Source organism: Girardinichthys multiradiatus, chromosome 6, assembly GCF_021462225.1.
Source record: "Girardinichthys multiradiatus isolate DD_20200921_A chromosome 6, DD_fGirMul_XY1, whole genome shotgun sequence".
NCBI classification, from domain to species: Eukaryota; Metazoa; Chordata; class Actinopteri; order Cyprinodontiformes; family Goodeidae; genus Girardinichthys; species Girardinichthys multiradiatus.
Window position 1 is genome coordinate 20,327,077 of NC_061799.1, and position 27,195 is coordinate 20,354,271.

Sequence of the window (27,195 nt, forward strand, 5' to 3'; positions counted from 1 at the left end):
GCTCACAGCCCAGCACCGTGCAGGACGCTTGGCATTTGCCAGAGAACACCAGGATTGGCAAATTCGCCACTGGTGCCCTGTGCTCTTCACAGATGAAAGCAGGTTCACACTGAGCACATGAGACAGACGTGACAGAGTCTGGAGACACCGTAGAGAGCGATCTGCTGCCTGCAACATCCTTCAGCATGACAGGCAGTGGGTCAGTAATGGTGTGGGGTGGCATTTCTTTGGAGGGCCGCATGGCCCTCCATGAGCTCGCCAGAGGTAGCCTGACTGCCATTAGGTACCGAGATGAGATCCTCAGACCCCTTGTGAGACCATATGCTGGTGCGGTTGGACCTGGGTTCCTCTTAATGCAGGACAATGCTAAACCTCATGTGGCTGGAGTGTGTCAGCAGTTCCTGCAAGATGAAGACATTGAAGCTATGGACTGGCCCGCCCGTTCCCCAGACCTGAATCCGATTGAGCACATCTGGGACATCATGTCTCGCTCCATCCACCAACGTCACGTTGCACCACAGACTGTCCAGGAGTTGGCGGATGCTTTAGTCCAGGTCTGGGAGGAGATCCCTCAGGAGACCATCTGCTGTCTCATCAGGAGCATGTCCAGGCGTTGTAGGGAGGTCATACAGGAACGTGGAGGTCACACACAATACTGAGCCTCATTTTGACTTGTTTTAAGGACATTACATCAAAGTTGGATCAGACTGTAGTGTGTATTTCCACTTTAATTTTGTGTGTGACTCCAAATCCAGGCCTCTATTGGTTAATAAATTAGATTTTCATTGATGATTTTTGTGTGATTTTGTTGTCGCCACATTCAACTTTGTACAGAACAAAGTATTCAATGAGAATATTTCATTCATTCAGATCTAGGATGTGTTATTTGAGTGTTCCCTTTATTTTTTTTAACAGTGTATATTTAGATCTACTTTTATTGTCAGTGGGTTGCAAACTGCTTTTTTAAAAATTATTTTCCACAAATAACATCCCCCAGAAGAAAATGCATACATCCCTTTTGCAAAGGTTTTATGTTTTTTCTTTATTTTAAAACCTAAAATTAGAAAATAAAATAGTGGATCTTTAAAAATAACACATTTCCTATAGCTGATATAAAAGATTATAAGTTTTATTTTTTTTCAAAAGTTCATGTAACATTTGCGGATCTTAATGAGTTTTTTTTAGCTGGACTGAAGGCAGGAATGGCTCTTTAGATTGTAAAAGTTGCAGACGTTAGACACCGAGACGTTAGAGAAAACTATGTCCTATTTAAGAGCAATAAGAAATATTCAATGTAAACATTGAGTAATACGGAAAATTAATCGGGAACGTTTTTGCTATCTTGGAATGCGTGTTGTAAAACTAAAATTAAGATATGGCACATCTTTATAACACATTTAAGTCATTCGCGCAATTAAAATCTATTTTCATAACTGATTTGTGTGCATGCTTTTATTTCTAAAATCCCCAGGTGACGTAACCGCGTTGCAGGCAGCAGTTACTGCACCACTGACGTTACAGTTCCGGTTCCACCTCGTAGCAGCATTTTAGCTAAAACGGCGGCGGGAAAGTCGCTGATACGATCTTAACCTCAAATCTACAAGAAAATTAAGAGGACTGGATTGTGAAGGACCGAGAAATTACTGGCTGTTATTGATGGCTCAGTAGTCGAAAATACGCTACCCATAAACTAAGCTTCACCGTGTGGGATTCAGCTAACATGGCTAACGTCGGAAACCAACTACCAACGCAGGCCGTCAGCAAGCCTTCATCAGGGAAACATGGAAACGTATTGCCCCTATGGGGCAACGAAAAGACTATGAACCTCAATCCAATGATTCTAACAAATGTGCTCTCCTCGCCGTATTTCAAAGTTCAGCTGTATGAATTAAAGACCTACCACGAAGTTGTGGACGAAATCTATTTCAAGGTAACGTCAGCTAATGCTAAGCCGCATGCTAGTTGGGTAACCATGTCCGCTCAGCGAAGTATTCACTGTCAAAGGAATGTACCACAGTCAACCAATGATAATAAAACAGCACTTAGATGGTGAGGTTTAGAGTTGGGGGGAAAATATTTGTTACAAATTGATGGTACATAACTGTTCTGTACCTCAAGTATCAGCGTTGTTAGATCATTATTGGTTGCGTTAGCAAACCGACGTTATTGGACCCATGGACGGATTATAAACTATGGAGCCCAGGGTCCATATTACACTAAAACATAAAGCTACTCTGCTTACAAACAACAAGAGCAGCAACTAGTAGATTATTAAAATTATTGTAATCATCCATACATTTTAACAACTATTCAAAAGTTAATTGCTGCTTATTTAAAAAGAACAATTGAAAACGTAATTAATATTACTTATTAGCCACGTAAGTTTTTTTTTTCTTTGTAGGGTTGGATCGTTGTCTGAACTCAGTTATTGTTAATATATGTATTTGATAGTAAACTCTAAATCTGTTTATGGACTGCTGTTAGCCATCGCTACTGAACAATAAAATGGAAAATGACACATTGAAACGCAAAGCTATATTTTTGTCTTGTAAATAATTTTATTTTTGAAAACATGTTTGCAAAGTGTTTATTAGTGACGATAAGAAATAACGACCAACACATGTTGCATCCCAAACAGACATTTGCAATATTACAATATATTTTATAACCCTTGCTTGGATGTCCATGTTTTGTGAAAAACTCAACATTTTGTATCAGTCATGCTTCTAAGCATGTGCACACACAAGAGTGCTAAATTAGCTACCCTAATAGAAGAAACCACAGCAGTCGTCTTCAAAATAAAAATATTTTATGTATGTTAAATTTCATATTTTCTAATGGGCCAACATGGGATGTCTGAAGGGCCGAATGTGGCCAAAAAATGCCCAGGTCTGGCCTAAGTTCAAGTTTTCATCAATAATCCTTGTTTAAACATCAATGTCCATCTCTTTTTTTCTAAATAAAGTTTCTCATAATGAGCAACTTTGATAGTTTTATTAAAATGAAAGTAGGAGAGAATGTAAAAACATATGAGAAAAGTTAGTAAATTATTTATTTGTCATTTCTTTTGGACATTCGAAAGTTTGAGCCTTACCTGTAATGTTTTTAAAATGGAGGGTGTTTTGTTTTGTGCCTTTAGGTGACTCACATTGAGCCCTGGGAAAAGGGAAGCAGAAAGACTGCAGGCCAGACCGGAATGTGCGGAGGGGTAAGTGAGAAGTACGTGCTTTTTATATTCCCAACCTTTTGTATCTTTCTGCATTTCATGCAAGGAGGAAGATAATGTTTTAGGAATTTTATTTATTTATTTTTGCTAAGGCTTGTTGTCATTTACAAATCGGGTTTATGTTCTGGAATATTTTCAAGAACGTTGGAAAGACTTTAAAGGAGCAGCTGTACAGAATGCATTTTCAGACCTGTCCTTTTTATTCCTGGTAGGTGCGTGGAGTGGGCACGGGTGGCATTGTATCAACTGCTTTCTGTCTTCTTTACAAACTGTTTACTCTCAAGCTAACACGCAAACAGGTGATGGGTCTCATCACTCACACAGACTCCCCGTACATCCGGGCACTTGGATTCATGTACATAAGGTACGAGTCTTTGCTCGCCAGTTACATTCATTTGTTGTTGTCTGTTAGGTTAGGTAGGGGCTTGTTGCAATAAATATATTTTTCATGTTAACATTAAAAAGGCAAATTCATTGACAGATTACAATACAAATAAATAAAAACAAGTTGGAAAATGCTTAATTATGAACGTTGTGGCTTTTGTGTTGCAGATACACTCAGCCTCCAGCAGATTTATTAGACTGGTATAATGACTTCCTGGATGATGAGGAGGTATGTCACCCCGGGTAATAATTTAACTTTCTTATGTCTTTTTGTAAAATGTCTAATGAAATGCTGCATATTTAAAGCTAGCGGTGTACCCCTCCCGTTGTGATGCTAATAGCTGATATTTCACCTTTGCTTTCATTTGGCTTAATTTTTTCCTCCAACTTGTATCCTCTGAGCCTCAGTAGCTAGGTTACTTGCTCACTTCTCTGCTGCTGTTTATTTCACAAGGTAAGTACAATAATGATGCAGAATAAATCTTTCAATTAATTTCAGATTAAGGAATGCCCTCTTTATATATATATCCATTTTTTTTTTATTAGGACTTGTTGCACAAAATTAAAGTTGGAATTTGCAGGACAATGTTCACAATGAAACATAATTTATGTTTTTAGAAAGACACAACAAATATTTTATGCTAAGTTTTGGTTAGAAAAAGTAAAATCTGGCCTAAAGCTGTGCAACCAGGCCTCTCTTCATGTTTTCTTGCTTTATATTTGAACTGATCGCTCTAAAGTCCTACCCAACTTGTTAATTCCCCTGTTTTTTTCTTTAGATGCCCATTGTGCAGCAGGTGAATTGGATATTGTATCTCAGCACTGTTGGTTTGCGTGAGTGCAAAGCAGCTGTTCTCTACCATATAAACTTCATATCTACTCATCTTGAGTACAGTTACCCACCTGCTACAATCTGTGCTTACAATGTGAGCATCCTCTGTCTCCCAAAGTTCAGAATGCTTCTGGGAAACATCAAAAAAAAGCAAAGGCTTCTTTTTTTCCTCCCTAAAGCACAATAAAAAAAAAGCAGCATCTCTTCCTTTTTTTGTAAAATCCTTTTTTTTTAGAAGAGGTGTTATTTTTTTTAACAATATGGTAAATTGTGATTAGAGCTCACACTGTTAATACAGACTACAAGAACTCTGACAGGTTAGATGAGTCAAACCATGACATGTTTATGTTTTTGTTACCTCTGTTAAATATCAAAGATTAAGCTAGATGAACAGAGGTGAAGGTTCAGTACTTAGGCATCACAAATTGCATTTTGTTTTGATGCAATAAACACTTCTGTTGTTTTAATAATGTTTGATAACTGTTTGTTTTTGTATGTCCCAACCCCCCTTTAGGAGCTTGATGTCAAAGCAGGTGGTGGCTGTGTCATGACCATTGGGGAGATGCTGCGCTCCTATCTGACCAAACTGGAATGGTTCTCCACGCTGTTTCCCCGAATCCCAGTGCCTGTTCAAAAGGCGATTGATCAGCAGATGAAGGCAAGGCCCCGTAAGGTGGCCCAGAAGGAACCAGAGGAGGAAGCTGATTTCACAGAATCGGGAAGACAGGGGGAAAGACGACCCTCCAGGTAGTTTGTTTGTTCTTTTTGTCCGTGCTGCTCCTTTTCCAGGTTTTTGAAAGGACAATCTGGTTGTCTGGTTGCTTTTGATTTGCTCATCTGTAACTTTTAATTCAAACTAAATATCAGTTAAGAGTGACGTGGTTATAGATGTTCAATTGCTTACAGCTTTAACGTATTGCTTAAATCCTACACAGTAGTTGATAATTAATAACATTAATAAGCTAAGATCCAGTCCGGTATAGGTAGGAGGCTAAAAAATAAGCTTGGAGAACATAAAGAAAGGTTAAATCTTAATTAATTAGAACATCAAAAGGTTTATTCTGTTTCAAAGAATTGAATCTTGTGTTGTCCTTACATACAGGTTTATATTTCAAAGAAAAAAATTAATAAATTTTATTGTCCCAGGCTGCACGGTGGCGCAGTTGGTAGCACTGTTGCCTGGCAGCAGTCCTGGGTTCGACTCCTGACTGGGGGTCTTTCTGCATGGAGTTTGCATGTTCTCCCCGTGCATGCGTGGGTTCTCACCGGGTACTCTGGCTTCCTCCCACAGTCTAAAGACATGCCTGTTGGATTAATTGGTCAATCCAAATTGCCCTTAGGTGTATGAATGAGTGTGCATGTGTGTTGCCCTGCAATGGACTGGCGACCTGTCCAGGGTGTACCCCGCCTTTTGCCCATAGACTGCTGGAGATAGGCACCAGCTCCCTCACGACCCACTATGAAATAAGCGGTAGAAAATGACTGACTGACTGACTTTATTGTCCCTCAGTGGGGCATTTTAGGTGTGCCAGTAGCAAAAAGACAGGCAAATGGAAGCACTCAAATGTAAAATATAATAAAAAATAATTAATAAGACAGTACAGGATTGGAAAAAATACTGTACAGTTATTAAAACTAGCATTACCAGCTTTAACCCTGCCGCAGTCCTGGCTAAGCTCTAGTACACGTCGAGGCAGATGTCAGGGGAAGTACCAGAAAGAACTGCACGTGGGATCGCTCTGAACCCAGCAGGACCAAAAATCTAGGGCAATGGTCAGAAATGCGATGTGGAGGGCTGCCTGCAGCCCGACGTGTGTGAAAACCATGAAAGAGACAGGAAAACTCGAGTAGCGCACACGGGGTCCATGCAACCCCTCCTGCGGGAGGGTGAAGAAATGTGCAGTTCAGTAGGGTAATTAAAATTCCAATTTGTGCTTACAAAACATTATTTACAAGAGTTTCAAAGGTTTATTTCGGTTAATCTGGGATACAGTTACAAAAGAAACCAAAATCAGAGCAAAAAAATCGTTTTCAGAAAATTATAATATTGCATTAAATAGACATAAGTATTTCTAAACCAGAAAAGCCAGACTCAATCACTTGCACTAAATACTTTTTGCATTGTTTTACCCCATTAATGCAGTGTGAAAGGGAAGCAATCACCCCGAAGTTGGGCCGAAGTTGTGACCACCTTCCACTCAACTTTCCAATAATGTTCCTGCATAAGGCACCTTGTGAACAGCGATTTTGTTCACCAGTGAACATTTTTGGCTCACCTTTGTTGTGGGGGTGTCAAGTCAGCAGTGGTCCCCTTCAGGTCATATGGATGAAACCTGGGTAAAATTTCCCATGGTTAGAATTTGACAGTAAAGCTATCATTAGAACCATGTGTACTAATCGCAGTAATTCAATCTTCCATGATGTTTTTTTTTTTTTTATGGTATGGTTCACCAAACATAGCAGCTTAGACAGTTAAACCTGAGGTACTTCAGCTGTATACCAAAGAGCATTAAGTGTTAAATGTGACCGTTAGCCCAAAGCGGTTTGAGGTGCATCTACTTTCTTCAAATCTTCAGTACAGCAGATGATGTAAGACTGAACTTCCTGCTTCCTCATAAGTGTGCAGAATTTGCTCTTAATAATCATCATACGACTTATTTATTCGTTACATTCCTACAAGGCCGCAACCTTTCCATGAAGAATAATTCTCTGTTAAAATCCTTATGTTAAAGTCAGGTAATAATCCAATTTTCTGTGAAACTGAATTTTAGCTTTTTATCAGGTCTGAGCTATAATCATCTACACAAATTAGACTTTTGGAAATGAATTACTGCAATATATGAACTTTTTAGTGATATTCCAGTTTATTGAGATTCGTTTTATTTGCTTGAGTCAAGTTTAGTTGTGATTGAACCGTCTTTTTCTCATCAGGACACCAAGACGGACTCCGAGTCCCAAAAGGTCACCCAAGCGGTCGAGAAGCAGGAGCCACCACCGTGAGAAAGAACGCCACGGGCCTAGCTTTGATCGGGAGCTGGAGAGAGAACGCGACCGCCAGAGGAAGGAGAGGGACGGGAGGGACAGAGACAGGGAGAGGGGGGACCGAGGGGACAGGGAAAGACGGAGATCACGTAGCGCAGACAGGAACAGAGAACGTAAAAGAAGTCGCAGCGGCAGCAGAGAACGGAGGAGTGAACGCAGGGAGAAAGAAAGAGACGGAGGAGATGACAGGAGCAGGAAGAAAGACAGGGATCACCATAAAGACAGAGTCACCGAGAAGGAAAGGTCCAGAGATAGAAAGAGCAGGGCGGAGAATGACGAACGGAGGCATAAAGAAGATAGGGACAGACACAGGGAAGATAGGAAGGCCAAAAGGTCAAGTCGGAGCAGAAGCAGAGAAAGGAAGCATAAAAGTGGGGCAGAGGAGAAGAGCAGGAAGAGGGATCGCAGCCACAGCAGAGAGAGGGATCGAGAGCGGGATGGGGAGCGCTCTCACAAACGTAGTCGCAGCAAAGAGAAGGGTCGTCATCAGAGAGAGTCCAGTAATGAGCATAGTAAACATGGTGAACGGAGAAGAAGTCAGAGCCCTCAGTAAACTCAGCAATGCTGCTTCTACTCCTGGGGTCCTCTTCCTTTTCTCTGCTCAGCTGTCTGGTCCGTCATGTGCCCAAAGTGAAGGAGCATTAGCAGGCAGGGTTAGCGTCAGGGGTCGTCTGCGGCCAAAAGTAACATTGATTCGCATTTATTTGCAGATGTTTCACTTCCTGTTAGAACATTGTTAGTCCTCATTTAAAATCTGTACAGTAGGAAAAACGACCTTTTAATTTTGTATGATTCTTGTTTTGCTCCAAGAAGAAGTGGGTTTGTACATACTGTCTAGAATATGTCTACACGCTGTTATCGGACCGGGTTGGTTTTGAAGGTCCACCTCTGTACTGTCAGCATATACTGTACATCATAGCGGGTTTATCAGTTCTATTTTCACCCTTCAGAAACGCAGTATGTACTTATTTTGGATCTCGGATACATGAGAATGTGTGATCATATACCAGCGGTTTGAATCCAGAGGTGAACCTTCTCAGTTCTGTCCATGACCGTTTGTAGACAGTCTGCTTGGATCCTCTGAAGGGCGGACGGCAAATGTGCATTTTTACCACACACACCTGATCCCTGCTTGTGTTGTGTTTGAGTTATTGCTCTGTTGCATTTTGTTTTCTTAATAAAACCCTTTTACAAATGACAGTGTTATGTGTCTGTGCATAAAGGTAGACGTGTAGCAGTTGATGATGCCTAAATTAGTAATATTTCACTAAAAGTCTCATCTTTAACAGAGAGCTTTCTTATTGTATTTAAAATGAAATGAATCAGAATTTTCTATTGTAAATGCTTATTTAAACAATCACAATACTTGCATAGGAAAAGCTTAATAATTACTGTATTCAATAGTCAACAATTTGCCTTTGAAAAATTAAAACAATTTCAAGATTGAGAGGATCATTAATTGACAAAAGGTTTATCAAAAATGTAGTTTCTCTAAAACATAAATGCAATGGTTTCAAATATGTTTTTGTTTTTCTAATCTGACCTTAAAGAGGACATATGCTTTTAAATCCTTCATTTTCACCCTTAAATCGTTTAGTTGTCTATTTATAGTGGCACTGCAGCACATTGGTCGGGCCGCTTTGGTTTGGTGCGGTCTCTTTAAATGCTACTGATGCACCTGAAACCCTGCCCCCTTTGAGGTTAAAGAGCGCTGAATTTTAACCCGTTCAGACATTTTTGTAGTTTGATAATTACCTAGCGCAGCAGAAACAAGACAAAAACAATGCACAACTGTTTATGTCATAATACTATTTAAAACACAGTACGGTTCTGTCCTCAAGGAGCTATAAGCAGCACACAGAGCTAACATAAGCAGTGGGCACGATGCTACTGCTATCAACACAATGGCTAGGATGTCATATCAAGCAATAAATTAATGCCTAAAAGTTTGTCATTTTAGCGGTTTCTCTAGACAGAAAGAACTGACGCCTTAATCAGATGAAGTCTTACGGCAAAGCCTTGATGCTGGCGGAGGTTGCTGAAGGCAGTCGTCCTTGAAGTGGGGAAAGAGGAATTTCTCCACGGATGTGGGAACAATTCCATGGAAAATAAAATTTAACTGGGAACTTTGAAGAGGTTCTGATGCTGGGAGGCAGTATAATGAATTGTGTGGGTTAATATACCCAACAACTAAACTAAACTTACACTCTTTCAGTGTAGGCATACTTTAGCTTGGACTACAAAATCACAGCGGATACGTGAAATGGATGGGCCGGAAAGTCCATGACCTTATTTAGCTGTTCCGCAGCGGATACTGTGACGTAACAGGTGATAGAGAAAACTGAACGGACTAAAAGATATGACCCAAACAGAATATAAAATATCTATGCAACACACGGAGGGACTAAATTCAACTTTTCTGCACTTCTACACACTCCCAAGTACACAAAAAAATGTAAGGGCTAAAAAAGTGGATTTTACATGATATGTCCCCATTAATCTAAAAGAAAACCTTAGAAGCAAGAAAGTTGAGAAAGGCGGGTTCTGACACCAGAAACAACCTTAGATGAACTAGTAAAGAAGCTCTTTCATTGGTAGGTCTTACCTCCCAATGAAAGAGCTTCTTTACTAGTTCTGTGGCTTTAAATGTTTGGTGGTTCCGCTCTTAGGAACCGACACGTCAGTGGCACATAAAAGTAGCCTCACTGCCGCAGAGATGTGTGGAGGTAAAGTTTAGGTTGGTGCCTTTGGTTTTCCATTTCGTACTGTGGCTTTTTACCTTCTACGCCTGCAGCCATGGAAGTGATTGTAACACCAGAATTCATTGTTTTGGTGGTGGGACCTAATACTGGATTTACAGGCATTCAAACAGTTTATCTGAACTCTTCATAAACATTGCATGTTATGAAGATCTTAGGCACACTGTAGGATGAAACAAAACATTTAAATTTGGTCACGACAAAGACAAGGCCGGGGGGGAGGTAACTAAACTTGGGGGGAAAGGTCATATAAGGACACTTGTTAAAAAAATAATCCAGTTACGAATTTGTCACTTTAATTGAAAGAGTAAAAATGTTTTTTTTTTTAATCATTAATAAAATACATTTTACATTTTTAAATGCATCTTTGGTCATGTTTGTAAACTTACTGATATATAACCTATAAGCACGTTCATGTAGCATTTACATACAAAATGAAAAAAATACCTAAAGGAATGAAACCTCTATATTAACATTACGCAACTTTAAGCAACAGAAGACGATAATTAGTTGTACAAACAGGTTTTAAACATGCATTTAAGCCAAAGTGTGAAATTTTATTTCAAAGCATAATACTACCCAAACAATTTTCTATAATCTGTTACATCTAAAGTCCTTGTACTCTATGAGCACAGGCCATGTCACCTTAAGTGTGCTTCCACCTGTTCAACCATGACATTTTCCTAAGCAGACCAGCATCATGAAACTTTAACCAAACAAGGGGATTTTCTCATTTACTGTGTAAGCCCTTGGCCTGTCTGCACACACACAGGCTCCGACTCTGGTCCAATCACATCTGCCTTAACAGCCAAGATGGAGAAACAGTAAGCAGAGTTAGGACTCAGATCGCTGAGAATGATCCTCTCCCCGTACACAGTGAGTTCTTGGTTGTCATTGGAGCTGCCTTGCTTCCTGATCAGCAGCCTGTAAAAGGAAGCATTTTTCACTGGAGACCACTGAAGGAAAACTATTGTTGGGAAGGCTTGTGTGACGTCCAGCAGCGGAGCGGGGATGTTTCCTGATGAAGAAAAACAAGCCAAAGATGTCAACTATCTTCCACATGTTTATCATCATTGTTTCTATTCAGGCAAATGATTCAATTCAGACTGTTTAAGGCTAATATGTGTTAATCTCTATAATCCCTGAAAAGTACATTTGTTTCAGCAATTCAATTCAAAACAGGAAACTCATAGATTTATTATAAACTGAGTATGTCTTTTGATGTTTACAGCTTAAAGCTAATGGAAACTCAAACTTCAGTTGTATCTGAATATAAGAATAGTATCTAAAAGTAATAAAATGTAAAAATATGTCCACTCAATACTTTGCCACTTTTGCATGAATTACTGCACCAATGCAACGTGGCATTGATGTGATCAGCCTGTGGTCCAACTGAGGTATTAAAGGAGTCCAGGTTGCTTTAATAGTGGCCTACAGCTTGTCTGCATTGTTGGGTCTAGTGTCTCCATCTTTCTCTTGACAGTGCTTCATAGATTCTCCATGGGGTTTAGTTCAGGGGAGTTTGCTGACCAATCAAGCACAGTAACACCATGTTCATTAAAGCAGGTATTGGTACTTTGGCTGTGTGGGCTGGTCCGCAAGGAAATCGGCATTTCTATAAAGCTTGTCAGCAGAGGGAAGCATGGCCTTGATAAAACAGCTGACCAACACCAACAGGCTCGCCAAATCATTATTGATAGAGGAAACGTCACACAAGACTTCAAGTAACTTGGATACAGGGCTCTCCACTCCACTCTTGCATTAAATTACTATAATACATTGCTTTTATATTCTGATTTACTGAGATGCACCTATAGTGAAGAAAAGGAGTTCTATAGAAATGCATTACCTAGTGTGCATTACTTTGTTATACCATCAAACAAATTGTAAACTCACCATTTACTGGTATTTGTTCCCTGAGATCTCTCCTCCTGCGCAACTGTGATGTAACTAAAGAGAAAACCAGATCTTATTTAGTGGTTTTTATAGGTCAAATGTCTATTTATGGTTTTGTTTTCATGCAGATGTGGTATTGTTTCCTACCTCCCATGACATTTGCAGATGGACTTTCTCCTGCAGCATTGCGGGCTGTGACCACCAGACTGCCGAAGGAGATGTTGGACAGGGAACAGGACAGCATTGTAGTGTTGCACAGCTGCTTCTTTGGGGATACACTGTCATCATACAGGGTGTATGTGGTGGCAAACACTGAGGAGTTCCACGAAACAGTGGCAAAGGAGCTGTTACCGCTGTACACCACTCCTGATGGTGGACAAGGGGCTGTGAAAGAGAAAGAAATAGGGAGTTAAAGGTTGAGGGTTCTTTGCTCTTTAATGCCTTTCTTTTTATTCAATTGAACCCACAACTTTCCAATTGCAAGACGGCAACTCTACCCACTCAGTCACAGTCATTCCTAAAGTACACAATAATGATAATAATAATGTGTATTATTGATATTATTATTAAAATAATTTCGTTCGTTTGTTCGTCGTCTTCCGCTTATCCAGGACCGGGTCACGGGGGCAGCAGACTCAGCAGAGACGCCCAGACGTCCCTCTCTCCAGACACCTCCTCCAGTTCCTCCAGGGGGAGCCCAAGGCGTTCCCAGGCCAGCCGAGAGACATAGTCCCTCCAGCGTGTCCTGGGCCGTCCCCTGGGCCTCCTCCCGGTGGGACGTGCCTGGAACACCTCCCGAGGAAGGCGTCCAGGAGGCATCCGGTATAGATGCCTGAGCCACCTCAACTGGCTCCTCTCGATGTGGAGGAGCAGCGGCTCTACTCCGAGCCCCTCCCGAATGGCCGAGCTCCTCACCCTATCTCTAAGGGAGTGCCCGGCCACCCTACGGAGGAAGCTCATTTCAGCCGCTTGTATCCGTGATCTCGTTCTTTCGGTCATGACCCAAAGTTCATGGCCATAGGTGAGGGTAGGAACGTAGACCGACCAGTAAATTGAGAGCTTTGCTTTTCGGCTCAGCTCTCTCTTCACCACAATGGACCAGCACAGCGCCCCCATTACTGTGGCAGCCGCACCGATCCGTCTGTCGATCTCCCGCTCCATTCTTCCCTCACTCGTGAACAAGACCCCGAGATACTTAAACTCCTCCACTTGAGGCAGGAACTCCCCTCCAACCTGAAGAGGACAAGTCACCCTTTTCCGGTCAAGTACCATGGCCTCGGACTTGGAGGAGCTGATCCTCATCCCAGCCGCTTCACACTCGGCTGCGAACCGCCACAGTGCATGCTGTAGGTCTTGGCTAAAGGGGGCCAGCAGGACCACGTCATCCGCAAAAAGAAGAGACGAAATCCACTGGTCCCCAAACCAGACCCCCTCCGGCCCTTGGCTGCGTCTAGAAACCGGCGACAAAGGGCAGCCCTGCCGGAGTCCAACATGCACTGGGAACAGGTCCGACTTAGTGCCGGCAATGCGGACCAAACTCCTGCTCCGCTCGTACAGGGACCGGATGGCCCCTAATAAAGGGCCCCCGATTCCATACTCCTGGAGCACCCCCCACAGGGCATCACGAGGGACACAGTCGAATGCCTTCTCCAGGTCCACAAAACACATGTGAACCGGTTGGGCAAACTCCCATGAACCCTCGAGCACCCTGTAGAGGGTATAGAGCTGGTCCAGTGTTCCACGGCTGGGACGAAAACCACACTGTTCCTCCTGAAGCCGAGGTTCGACTATCGGTCGGACTCTCCTGTCCAATACCCTGGCGTAGGCCTTACCAGGGAGGCTGAGGAGTGTGATCCCCCTGTAGTTGGAACACACCCTCCGGTCCCCCTTCTTATAAAGGGGGACCACCACCCCAGTCTGCCAGTCCAGCGGCACTGTCCCCGACCGCCACGCAATGTTGAAGAGGTGTGTCAACCATGACAGCCCTACAACATCCAGAGACTTGAGGTACTCAGGGCGGATCTCATCCACCCCCGAAGCCTTGCCCCCTCGGTGACTTCAGCCTGGGTGATGAAAGAGTCCAACCCCGAGTCCCCAGCCTCTGTTTCCACCACGGAATGCGTGATGGCAGGATTGAGGAGATCCTCGAAGTACTCCTTCCACCGCCCGATAATGTCCTCAGTCGAGGTCAGCAGTCTCCTGCCCCCACTATAAACAGTGTTGGCAAAGCACTGCTTCCCTCTCCTGAGGCGCCGGACGGTTTGCCAGAATCGCTTCGAGGCCAACCGGTAGTCCTTCTCCATGGCCTCACCGAACTCTTCCCAGGCCCGAGTTTTTGCCTCTGCCACAGCCCGGGCCGCAGCACTCTTGGCCTCACGGTACCCGTCAGCCGCCTCAGGAGTCCCACAAGCCAACCACAGCCGATAGGACTCCTTCTTCAGCTTAACAGCATCCCTTACTGCCGGTGTCCACCACCGGGTTCTGGGATTGCCACCACGACAGGCACCGCAGACCTTACGGCCGCAGCTACGGGCAGCAGCATTGACAATAGATGCGGAGAACACGGTCCACTCGGACTCTATGTCTCCAACATCCCCCGGGATCTGGTCGAAGCGCTCCCGGAGGTGGGAGTTGAATACATCCCTGGCCGAGGGCTCCGCCAGGCGTTCCCAGCAGACCCTCACTATGCGCTTGGGCCTGCCAAGTCTGTCTGGCTTTCTCCTCCTCCAGCGGATCCAACTCACCACCAGGTGATGATCAGTGGACAGCTCAGCCCCTCTCTTCACCCGATTGTCCAAAACATGCGGCCGAAGGTCTGATTATACGACAACAAAGTCGATCATCGACCTCCTGCCTAGGGTGTCCTGGTGCCAAGTGCACTGATGGACACCCTTATGTTTGAACATGGTGTTCGTTATGGACAATCCGTGACTAGCACAGAAGTCCAATAACAAAACACCACTCGGATTCAGATCGGGGAGGCCATTCCTCCCGATCACGCCTCTCCAGGTGTCACTGTCGTTCCCCACGTGGGCGTTGAAGTCCCCCAGCAGAATAATGGAGTCCCCGGGAGGGGCACTATCCAGCACCCCCGACAGGGACGCCAAGAAGGCCGGGTACTCTGCACTACCACTCGGCCCGTAGGCTGAAATGATAGTCAGAGACCTCTCCCCAACCCGAAGGCGCAGGGATACGACCCTCTCATCCACTGGGGTAAACCCCAACACGAGACGGCTGAGCTGGGGGGCAACAAGCAAACCCACACCAGCCCGCCGCCTCTCCCCGTGGGCCACTCCAGAGTAGAAGAGAGTCCAACCCCTCTCAAGGAGATGGGTTCCAGAGCCCATGCTGTGCGTGGAGGCGAGCCCGACTATTTCTAGTCGATATCTCTCGACCTCCCGCACAAGCTCAGGCTCCTTCCCCCCCAGCGAGGTGACATTCCACGTCCCTAGAGCCAGCCTAAGCATCCGGGGATCGGGCCTCTGAGGTCTCCACCTTCGTCCGCCACCCAATCCTCTTTGCACCGGTCCCTCACGGTTCCCCCTGCAGGTGGTGGGCCCACTGGGGGATGGCCTCGCGTCTCTCGTTCGGGCTTGGCCCGGCCGGGTCCCGCGAGGAGCAACCCGGCAACCAGGCGCTCTCCGACAAGTCCCGACCCCAGGCCTGGCTCCAGGTTGGGACCCCGGCTCCGCCGTACCGGGCGACGTCGCGTGCCTCGATATTTTGTTCTTCATGAGGGGTTCTTGAACCATTCTTTGTCTGACCCATCACCTAGAGCCTGTTTGCCATGGGAGACCCTACCAGGGGCATTTAGGCCCCAGACAACATAGCCTCTAGGATCATTTAAGCACTCAAACCCCTCCACCACGTTAAGGTGACGGTTCAAGGAGGGGTATTATTATTATAATAATAATTGGGGCCCGCCATAGCAATGCATAGGAGAGCAGTGCATTGCAATATATATATCAAAACGACCGGCTCGGCCCCGTGAGGTGTGCTATTACTTTTATTGGCGTTTCGAGTTACCATGGCGACGTAATTAACGAAAAACCGGGCCCAAAAATCCCATAGAAATGAATGGAGTCAGGGGCGAAGGAATCCTCAAAATTCACTGTTTTTGAGGCTTTGCTGTATCGCCATAATTTCACCTAGAAACGCAGTTTGACTTTCAGTTTGTAGAAAAATCCGCCGGCTTTTCAGAAGTGAAAACGGTTTGTTGATAACTACTACTTCTCTAAAATTAGACTCCAAGCGACACAAAGTTTGAGAGAAAATCACACTCTTAACAGTGGAGATGGCAGTTACTAGAGTGTAAAAAGAGGGGATTTTTTTCAGGAAAAATGAGTTTCAACTGGCACTCACGGCCACAAATTTTGCTCTACAGTCACAATTTTCCGTCAGATTGTAGTGCCGGGCCTCTGCTTTCACACAATAATTTCAAAATTGTTCTAAGTCTCATAGATTTCTGTCAAAACACCCTCGATCACCAAGACTCACAGGAATTCTGTAGGCCTTCTCCCATGTATTTTCAATGAGAGCTTGACCTGTAATCCATGAGTGACACCATTTATTTCCATAATCATATTTTATACTGTGAATGACATAGAGCTATGAAAATCTCCATGATTGGGGACGAGGGATAGCTATCGCCCACAGTTTAAAAAAATTTCAAATACCATGTACGGATTCCGAGATATTAGACTTTGTTCGGGAGCATGTTCAGGCATTTTTGCCTTTTTCTCCATTTTCCCTCTCTTTTCACCCAGTGTTGTGCCTTTATTATTATATTTTCAAAAATAAAGGATGAATATTAATGTTCCCCTGTCCGTTCTGATAAAAACGGTCCAAGAATGACATCGATCGCCCCTACGGTTTCCGAGTTATGGCCAGTTGTTCAGGAGCATGCGCCTCCATCTTATAAAGCCTAGACCAGGGGAGACAGAGAGAGAGGTGCTGCGTCAGTGAGAAACAGCAGGTGTCAAGTTACACTGACGCTCTTTGCTGATTGGCTGATTCATTCCTCACTGTTCTATTTATAGCTCTGTGTATCTCCTACTGTATATGTCTGGATGTGATTCTGTCTTTCTTTCTGCCTCTCTGTGTCTCACACACAGACACACACACACACACACACATACACCCATACACAGACACACACACATACACATACACCCACACACACATGCATGGATTACTATCTTTCTGAGGACTTTGCATTGACTTTCATTGATTTTCATTCATTTCTATGGCTTAAACATGACCCGACCCCTAACCCTTTGTCCATCTTCATAGGAGGCAACTACATGGCGGCCATGTTGTGTGGGGAACTTAAACAGCATGTACTGCTGTTCCAACACCCAGACAACAGTGATTGACCCTAAAGGTCAATTTCTTTCATCAACCCTCCATGCTTATTAATGATCATTTAAAGCTTATAATAACATACAGAATGGTTTTACAATAGCAAGCAGGTTCTATATAACTAATAGAAATAACCCAGACCTGAAAGGACAACCATACTTGATTTTCAAAATAAGACAAAACATGCTCTACAAAATAAAAGCCTTTAATCAATAGATGATTGCAGGAGTGGGCTTCACACTACTGTTGGAGCTCCCCCAGTGATGGGAATGGGACTGTGCTGGTCCTTTGAAACAGGCTTACTGAAACTTTCAAAATAAAAGCCCACACCTTCCATATTTACTAATGATTTTTGAAAGCTGATAATGTCATACACAATGGTTTTAGAAGAGCAAGCAGGTTCTATATAACTAATAGAAGTAACCCAGACCTGAAAGGACACCCATACTAGGTTTTCAGAATAAGACAAAACATGCTCTACAAAATAAAAGCCTTTAAACAATAGATGATTGCAGGAGTGGGCTTCACACTACTGTTGGAGTTCACCCAGTGTTGGAAATGGGACTATGCTGCTCCTTTGAAATATGGGTTACTGAAACTTTCAAAATAAAAGCCTCAACCCCCCATAGTTACTATGGATTTTGAGAGCTGAAAAGAGCATAGAAAATGATTTTTAAATAGCAAACAGGTTCTATATAACTAATGGAACTAACCCAGACCTGAAGGGACAACCATGCTCGACTTTCAAAATAAGACAAAACATGATCTACAAAATAAAAGCCTTTAAACAATAGATGATTGCAGGAGTGGGCTTCACACTACTGTTGGAGCTCCCCCAGTGATGGGAATGGGACTATGCTGGTCCTTTGAAACAGGCTTACTGAAACTTCCAAAATAAAAGCCCACACCTTCTATAGTTACTATGAATTTTGTGAGCTGACAAGTGCATAGAAAATGATTTTTAAATAGCAAGCAGGATCTATATAACTAATGGAACTAACCCAGACCTGAAGTGACAACCATGCTGGACTTTCAAAATAAGACAAAACATGCTCTACAAAATAAAAGCCGTTGCATTTTAAACAATAGATCATTTCAGGAATGGGCTTCACACTAATATTGGAGCTCACCCAGTGTTGGCCTCTTAAAATAAGGCTTACTGAAAATGTCAAAATAAAAGCCTCTGACAATAGCATAGACAATGATTTTAAAATAGCAAGCAGGTTCTATATAACTAATCGAACTAACCCAGACCTGAAAGGACAACCATGCAGGACATTCAAAATAACACCTAGACATACTTTAAAAAATAAAAGTATTTGTATTTCATACAGCAATAATTGCAGCATTGGTCTTAACACTACTGCTGGAACTCAGTGATGGAAATTGGTCTACTTTATCCTTTCAAAAGATAAGCCTCAACATTCCTTAGTTGGGGCTTGCCATAGCAGTAGAGGGATAGGAGTGAATGGGCTTGCTTCACTGCTCCCAGTGATATTGCAAAGAGTCACCTATTATTATCCACATCTAAACTGGATATATTTATAGGGCTTACCATGGCAATGCAAGGAGGCATAAGCTTAACTCGGCCACAGCTTGGCTCTGGTGCCAGAAGCACGCACCAAGAGGCAGGCCCCGTCTAAATTTCTTCCGAAATTTTCTAGTATATAATTATTATTGTTAAAATAACTGACTTCTTTAATACAACCTTTAAGGGTCTCAAATCCATCAGTATCTTTTGACAAAAATAGCTGAGTCCATGCAGTGTTCTAATATGAGGTTTAAATGTTTTGCAAACAGAAGGTGTGATCTGTTGTTTTATGTGATGGCTCCAGAGGCTTGTGCACATCTGGAAGCTTGTTTTTGGGAAAGTAGATTTTATCTGGATTATATAAAACAAAGTGGCCTAAAAACTCACCATTACATGTTGTTCAATGGGTGACAAACCATTTCTAAAGTGTATTTGACTGATTTTACAGTAAAGTCTTGACTTGTAGGGCGATTGCACTTGGCCTAAAAGTGTGGAAGGTAGTCTACCTGTTGTCCCATTGCGGGACGCTGATTTGCCGCTCGTGCCTGCAGCATTCCTGCTCTGCAGCGTGGCAATGTAAGATGAACTGCAGGGAAGAGTGATCTCAAAGTATGTCTCGTTGGTCCAGTAGGAGGAGATGTCAAACAGAGCCTGGCTGTCTCCCAGCAGACTTCCTGTCAGGGTCAGCAGGTACTCTGTTTCTGCACAGATGATCTCCGTCCAGCTGAAGTGCATCACCTGGATCTCCATCTTCATTGGTATCGGCTGCACCTCAACAGCTTGAGGAGGGCAAGGAACTGCATGGGACACAGGAATGGTTAGTTTGCTGATTTATTTACATGATAAACTCTTTAGGAGAAGTAACATGCTGGATCTATACCTCCTGCAATCCGCACAGGGTCACTGAAGGAGCTGTTGCACGTTCCATCTGAGGCCTGCACGGAGAAATTGTAAACTGTTCCACAAACAAGCCCGTTGATTGTACAGCCGGGCACTGTGCTGTGACAGTAGAGCCTGTCTCCGTTTTCAGTTTGAGCAAAGCCGTAATAGTCTTTAGCATTATCACTGGGCATCCATGTTAGCATCGCAGACTGATTGTTACAATTGAAAGTCACGGAGAGTCCACTTGGCTGGCAGGGGCCTGAACAGAAGGGACATTTTAGATGGCAATAACTCTTAATCTCAGAAATATAGCTGCAGTATTCTCAGTTACTGGTACCTGTAATCACTGTTGCATTGTGACTGGCTTTGCTGGTGCAGTTCTCATGACTAGCTACCACAGTTACTGTGTACTGCTGGCCACAGTGGAGCTCTGACATGCTGCAGTTACTGGAGGAGGTGTTGCAGATGTGTTTATGTCCGTCTGCAGCCACAGCAACGGCGTGGTAGGTTTCAGCAACAGGAGAGGGGGTCCAGGACACCAGAGCGCTGCGATCCTTACAGGAGACGTCCACCACTACACCCCTGGGAGCACAGGGCTCTGTGAAAAAGAAAAGGTACACTTTCAAGGTAACAGCTTTAGACTTAATTTTAGGTGTTTAATCACGACAGATTCCATGAGCACCAGAGAGCATTTATCAGAGAAACAGCTAAAGCTCATCTGGAGGAGCTGCAGAGATCTAAATCTCAGGTGGAAGAGTCACTTAACAGGACAGGTATTAGAAATGCTATCCATAAAAATGGCATTTAGGAAAGAGTTGCCAGAATAAAGTCATTGTTGAAAATTTTGCTCTGGATAGTTTCACTCATATTTTATTCATCTCCCTTCTTTTTTTTCTATATCTAATCTTCCCCATCTAAGTCACAGTCTGCAAGGTAGGAGGCATGCGAGTACTCGGCCTCCAGCTCCTTGGATGTCCATGCTTCACACATCACTTCCAAGTTGTTGGTATTTCTCTCTACTGTATTATTTCAACAACTCAATGGAATATTGTTGTTTTATCTAATACAATAACAGCAATTGCTAACTATATTAAACCTTGCTAAATTTAGCTCAGCACGTTATTCCTTTCTACTAGTTTACTGAACTATATAAATAAGTAAACATTTATTTCCAAGGAATCTCTCAAGATTATTATATCAAAGCAATTCACAACTACAAAAAACATCTAAAGCAAGTGATAAAAGGAAGATAAGATTTAGCCGCTTTTTAAACTAGACCCCTTAATCCAGATATCTCAATGTTGACGAACGCTGTCTCTTTAGTTTGAATCCCTGGGTTCTACACAGCCAGGAGGTTCTGACACATGACCTCAAAAACCTGCTGAAGTATTCGGATTAAGCTCAGTTAATAAATCCAACCTAAGCATCTCTGCAACATTTGTTACTTACAAACATCATGGGGCCTAAAAGAGACCTGCTGTAGAGGTAAATATCATCTTAATAACACTGATGAGAAATGTCCTTAAATGTCCTCAAACTGACCTGAAGTGGAAGCAGATATATCAGAAATAATGACTGAAAACCTTATAGATGATAGAAGGGGAAAAAGACTTAAACAGAAAATCACTCTAAACCAGATACATCCACCCAGTATCTCGGCCTAAAAATGTCCATTGGTGTCAAAAGTAGAGGTCAGATCTAACATCAGCAAAACAGAACCTTCTCTGGCATCACTTCTCATCAAAATGTCACTGGAGACTCTCACAAGAACCCCTACTAGAATCAGGCCTCTGAAGCCGGATTGAATGCTGTAATGTTCAGTAGAACATTTCAGCATTGTGAATAAGCACTGTGAATCATTGCTGTAGCTGAGAGACATTCTTACAACAGCTTTGTTCCACATTCTTGCACTCTGAACACATTATCCATTATTTTAACCAGCCTGTCAAGTAACTAACAGGCTTGTGTTCAAAATCTTAGTTTTTTTGCCTTTATGCGAAATGATGAGAAATAAACTATACCCATGCTAATTCTGTAGGGTGGACTTCTCAAAGAGCTGCATTTGTCTGATGAGGCTGCCACAATGATGGTGTAACGGAGATCACACTGTGCTTTCTGGAGGTAGCAGCTGGTTCCGGTGCTGTTGCAGAACAGGTAGGTGTGGTCCGTGGCCTCTGCTGTGGCTATGTAACTAGTGTTGCCCTCTGCAAGTTCCCACTCAACAAGGATGGAGGATTTATGGCACTGAGCGAAGGCGGTGATACCAGAAAGGGAACAGGGGGCTGAAAGACAGGACATATTTTACTTACTTTACTGTGCAGCTGGAATACTAGATACAGTGGCATGTTGAACATTTGTACATTTCGCCACATTACAGCCACAAACTTGAATGTATTTCATTTGGGATTTTATGTGATAGACAAACACAAAGCTGTGCATGATTTTAAAGTAGAGGAAAATTCTATGGCTTTCTAAAGTATTTACAAATAAAATCTGTGGTGTGAATATGTATTCAACCTCCATTACCCTGATTCAGCTAAATAACATCCATCCATTTTCTTCACAGCATCACAAGAGAGATGGTGACTCCAGCAAACAACGGGCAGGAGGCAGACAAACAACCATGCACTCATTCAATCATTCCTAAGGGCAATGTAGATTGGCAAATCAACCTGACATGTGTTTTTGGACCGTGAAAAGCCCACACATGCATGGGAATAACATAGAGATGTCATTAAGAAAAGTCCCTCTTGGGATTTAAACTCAGGTCCTACTTGCACAACGCAACTAACTGCACTTCTGAAAACTACAGTGCAACCAATTTTCTGCAGAAGCCACCTTATTCGTACATAGGAAACAAACCATCCAGTGAAGCATGGTGGTGACAGAATCATGCTGTGGAGATGCTTCTGCAGGAACGTGGAAGCTGGTCAGAATTGAAGGGAAATTAAATATAGAGCAATACTGAAAGAACATGTGTTAGAGCTTGATACTGGGAGGTTCACCTTTCAGCAGGGTAACGACACTAAACATACAGCCAGAGCTTCAATGGAGTGGTTGAGATCAAAGCATATTCATGTTTTTTAGAACTGACCTAAATCCTTCTGAGGATCTGTAAAAAGACTTGAACATTGATGTTCACAGATGATGTAACAATTTTGCAAAATGAAGGGGGCAACCATTTCAGTGTTCAGATGTGCGAAGCTAGTAAAAACATATCCCACAAGACATGGAGCTGTAAAATAGGGATCTACAAATTACCGACTCAAGAAGACTAAATCATACCACAATTTTCAGATTTTTTATGTATAAAACATTAAATTCCAGTATGCTTTTCCATCCCCTTCACAATTACACAACACTGTGTTGGTTTATCTCATCAAATCCCAATAAAATACATTTAAACTTGTGCTTTTAATGTTACAAACAGCGAACAGCTTCAAGTGGTATGAATACTTTTGCAAAGCGTTCTGCTTGTTCTGACCCAGAATGTGGCTCTCGATATGAAGACGTTACCTGTCTTTAAGCTGATGGATGCACTTGGTGGACTCTCACATTGGCTGTTTTTAGAGGTGACAGTGAAATTGTAGGAAACACCACAGGCCAGGTTTTCCACCTCACATGTTGTATTGGTGGAAGTTGTGCAGTTGGCTGTGTAGGTCTCGTCCCCAACAGCTAACACGGTGTAGCTCTCTGCCCCCAGAACAGTGTCCCAGGATATCCAGGCAGAGTTGGTCACACAATTGAGGTGGCCTCTGACTCCTTGAGGCTGACAAGGAGCTGAAAAGAACAAGAGCTGTAAATATCGGTGACCAGATGGAGGGATGTTTATGGGAAATTGGATGTTTTCTTTATTCTTCATACCTGACTTGATGATGTAGGTCTGATTATTCTTGCTTTGACAGTCACCTCTTACAGAGGTGACTTGAACAGTGTATGTATTGCCACATGTTAAGTTGCTGGTGGAACAAGCACTGTTAGTAGTGTTGCATATTTCACTAGTTCCTCCATTCACAGCAGTTAGGGAAACCAAGAAATGGTCAGCATCTCTAACAGCATCCCAGGTAACAGTCAGGTTATTTGACAAACAGCTGAGCTGGGTGTTCAGGTTGTGGGGCGGGCAGGGGCCTGAGAATAAAAACAAGTATGGAAACAAATTCATCGCAGAATTTGGGCAATCTCTGAACTGGTGCAGCATCTGTTACCTGATTGAAAAAGCACAGGCTGACTGGGGCGACTGGAGCAGCTTTCAGCCATCGCCACCACCTGAACCATGTAGTTTGCACCACATGTGAGGCAGCTGAGGTCAGATGCTGTGCAGCTGTCGTCGCTTTGACTGCCGTTGGCCAACACCGTGTACCGCACAGCACCCCGACTGGGAGACCAGGACACAGCAGCCGAGTTTTGGGAGCAATTCATTTTCACAGAGACATTAGTGGGAATGCACGGCACTGAACACAGAGACAAAATAACAGCTGAGGTCATTTTAAACTGTAATGTGCTGAGAAATGTGTTCAACAGTTAGACTGAAAGGAAGGCAATGATTTAAACATTTATAACAGCCTCCACATTTATTGGCACCACTGTTAAATATGTATAAAAAGCCTTAAAATAAATTAATCTTTTATTGCAGTTGCATGTTTTTACACAAAAAATAGAAACATCTAACCTTTAATTTGAGTACATTCACTGAGGGAAATATATCTGCACAAATTCACTGGTGCAACACTTACTTGCAACCCTAAATTCCTATAACATGATTATAACTTAAGAGTTATGACTGGAATCCTAGGGGTGACCATGGGTGACAATGTCTCCATAACAATCATTAGATGCTATTTACATGCCATGTTGTTTGAAAAAGCTGTTTATGTCCTACTATCACAAACATAAACGTTAAGTCTGCTGAGCTCCACTGGGACTTTAACTGTTGAGGGCCAGTTTCTCTACCAAAGGTCTGAGAACATCATTCATTTGTCATTTGGTCTTTCAGCAGGATAATGATCCAAAAACATACAGTATGACCAAATCAACACAATGTTTATCATTTAGGGACAACACATGTTGTGACATGTCTCCCTAAGAGGGTGTCCTTTACATGGATATCCACAGAAAATATCCCTTATCTATCCAAATTCATGTGCTTTATGCAGTGCTGTGAATATTTGATTCCTTCTGGCACACAGAAATATTTCAGATAACTTTTAATATCAGACAAAAATAACTTGAGTAAATACAAAATGTGGTTTTCAAATGATGATTTATGTATTCATGGAGAAGAGGTATCCAAACCAACCTGACCCTATGTGAAAAAGGAATTAATTGTGTTTAAGAGCCTTTTGTTGGAAACATTTGTTAAATTTCACCATTAATGCGTACAAAACACCCTCAAACTGAATTAAAATAATTCTACAAAATTGATTCCTCCACAGTGACACCCAGGCGCAAGGATATGACCTTTAGAATAAAAATAAAAAAAATCACTTGAACAGAACCCATTGACAACATGAGGTAGGCTGACGGCTGCCATAAACCTAAACATCATGCCCCGATCTAAAACAAAAAAAAACAACTCAAAAAACAGGTGAGAAACAAATACAGTGACAAAGCCAGTGTGATTCCTGTCACAAACATCATACCACAGTGGTTGTAGTGGTCTGGAGCTTGACTTAAATTCAATGAAGATGCTGTTAAATGATCTTAAATATGCCATTAATGCTCAAACACCCTGTAAATGTAGATGTCCTGTACTTGTATAGCGCTTTATCAAGTCCCCAGAGACCCCAAAGTGCTTCACACTACATTCAGTCATTCACCCATTCATCCACACATTCACACACTGACACTGGTGAGCTACATTGTAGCCACAGCTGCCCTGGGGGGCACAGACAGAAGTGAGGCTGCCATACACAGGTGCTACCGAGCCCTCTGACCACCATCAGCAGGCAAGACAGATGAAGTGTCTTGCTTAGGTTATCTTTGAAATTACTTAGTATATTCATGTGTTACAATGGCCCAATTTGCAGGCAATAACTGCATTTATTTATTGATTTTGCTGTTACAATAATCAGATCTTATTACTGAAACTCATTTATAGTTAGAAACACTTTTGTATTAATTATTAGTTGCATTCATAAAACCCATTCCAAGCAAACAAAAGCCGCACCAAATTCAAGAAACAGAACAGCAGACAGCAAAACTATATTGCAAGGAACCAAATCGGGAGAACAAGGGGAGCACATTCAAAAACATCTTAAAGAAGAAAAACTAATTAAGTCAGGATTTTTCTTTCTAAAGTAGAATGCCAGTAGGGAAATTTTTTTTTTTTTTAAAGTTGCCTTCTAAGATTTAATCTGTCTCAATATAAGCTGAAATACGTTCTGATAAAGCCAGTATAAACAAGCTAAAAACATATGTATCATTTAGGAACTATTTGCCCTCAGGTTGCATTCATACTATATCACCAGACTGATGCTCACCTGACTGCAGTCTTGTTGTTTCTCTGGAGGAGATGTTACACTGCTGGTTGGAAGCTGTGACTGACACAGAGAAGTTGTGTCCACACGTCAGGCTGGGAACGCTGCACATATTGGTTTCTGACATGCACATCTGTGAGATGCCTGTGTCCGTCTGCATGGTGGCCGTGTAGTAATCTGAGCCTTCGGAGGAATTCCAGGCTACCATGACGATGCTGGAGATGCAATTCTGCATGGTGGAGATTCCCGCCGGCATGCACGGCCCTGAAAGAGTTCAGTGAATGGGTATTTAAAACTTCAAGCTCATTGCTTTTGATATTTCAAACTGAGTTCTGTATCGGTCTGCCTCTAGTAGTCATATCTGATTGGTACACACAGGTCTGGACAGAGACGGACGCGCTCGAGATGCCAGGACAGTGCTGGTTGGAAGGGGTGACTGTAAGGTTGTAGTTTTGGCCACACATAAATTCAGAGAAAAGGGCCGTGGTGATGTTGGTGCTAAGACTGATGACTTCGTCTCCTGTCTCAGCTGAAACCTTGTAGGTCTCTGTCCTGTTGCTGATGTCCCAGCCCAGAGAAACAACTTTTTTGTCACAGTTCACAGTGGCAGCCAAGTTCTGGAGCCTGCATGAATCTGAAAAAGACAAACAATAACGGTTATATCACAGCAAGAGTTGATATCACCAATAACTCCGCATTTGAGTTTATTTTATGGATCTGAAACACAGCAAATACTTTAAAGAAACTTATACATTTTCCACCCTCTGTTTTAGAGTTGTAGTTTATTTCCACACAACCCTGAATCA

The 27,195-nt window shown here is 42.7% G+C and overlaps 2 protein-coding genes across 2 annotated transcripts in view; one reads left to right on the forward strand and one right to left on the reverse strand.

The window, feature by feature from the left end:
- The first annotated feature begins 1,501 nt into the window (after positions 1-1,501).
- prpf38b (pre-mRNA processing factor 38B) lies at positions 1,502-8,682 on the forward strand. Its single transcript, XM_047369313.1, has 6 exons — positions 1,502-1,930; positions 3,140-3,208; positions 3,439-3,590; positions 3,779-3,839; positions 4,957-5,189; positions 7,374-8,682. The coding sequence occupies exons 1-6, from the start codon at positions 1,721-1,723 to the stop codon at positions 8,035-8,037; spliced, it is 1,389 nt and encodes a 462-aa protein (XP_047225269.1). The 5' UTR covers positions 1,502-1,720; the 3' UTR covers positions 8,038-8,682.
- A 1,855-nt stretch (positions 8,683-10,537) lies between these two features.
- The window catches only part of LOC124869816 (fibronectin-like), a 29,218-nt gene continuing 12,560 nt past the window's right edge, over positions 10,538-27,195 (reverse strand). The window contains exons 14-25 of the mRNA XM_047367962.1: positions 26,766-27,023; positions 26,393-26,653; positions 24,119-24,364; positions 23,778-24,041; positions 23,430-23,693; positions 21,935-22,195; positions 20,251-20,511; positions 19,912-20,172; positions 19,538-19,828; positions 12,287-12,523; positions 12,140-12,193; positions 10,538-11,261 (exon numbers count right to left, since the gene is read on the reverse strand). Coding sequence (XP_047223918.1) covers positions 10,978-11,261; positions 12,140-12,193; positions 12,287-12,523; positions 19,538-19,828; positions 19,912-20,172; positions 20,251-20,511; positions 21,935-22,195; positions 23,430-23,693; positions 23,778-24,041; positions 24,119-24,364; positions 26,393-26,653; positions 26,766-27,023 — 2,942 coding nt within the window. The 3' untranslated portion in view covers positions 10,538-10,977. The remainder of the gene's footprint in view (positions 11,262-12,139; positions 12,194-12,286; positions 12,524-19,537; positions 19,829-19,911; positions 20,173-20,250; positions 20,512-21,934; positions 22,196-23,429; positions 23,694-23,777; positions 24,042-24,118; positions 24,365-26,392; positions 26,654-26,765; positions 27,024-27,195) is intronic.

Bases quoted from the DNA above. Each gene is read 5' to 3' on its own strand.
- prpf38b (XM_047369313.1), top strand. From the start codon at position 1,721: ATGGCTAACGTCGGAAACCAACTACCAACGCAGGCCGTCAGCAAGCCT. The intron at 3,840-4,956 runs GTATGTCACCCC...ACCCCCCTTTAG, and splicing joins ACTTCCTGGATGATGAGGAG to GAGCTTGATGTCAAAGCAGG. The intron at 5,190-7,373 runs GTAGTTTGTTTG...TTTTCTCATCAG, and splicing joins GGGGAAAGACGACCCTCCAG to GACACCAAGACGGACTCCGA.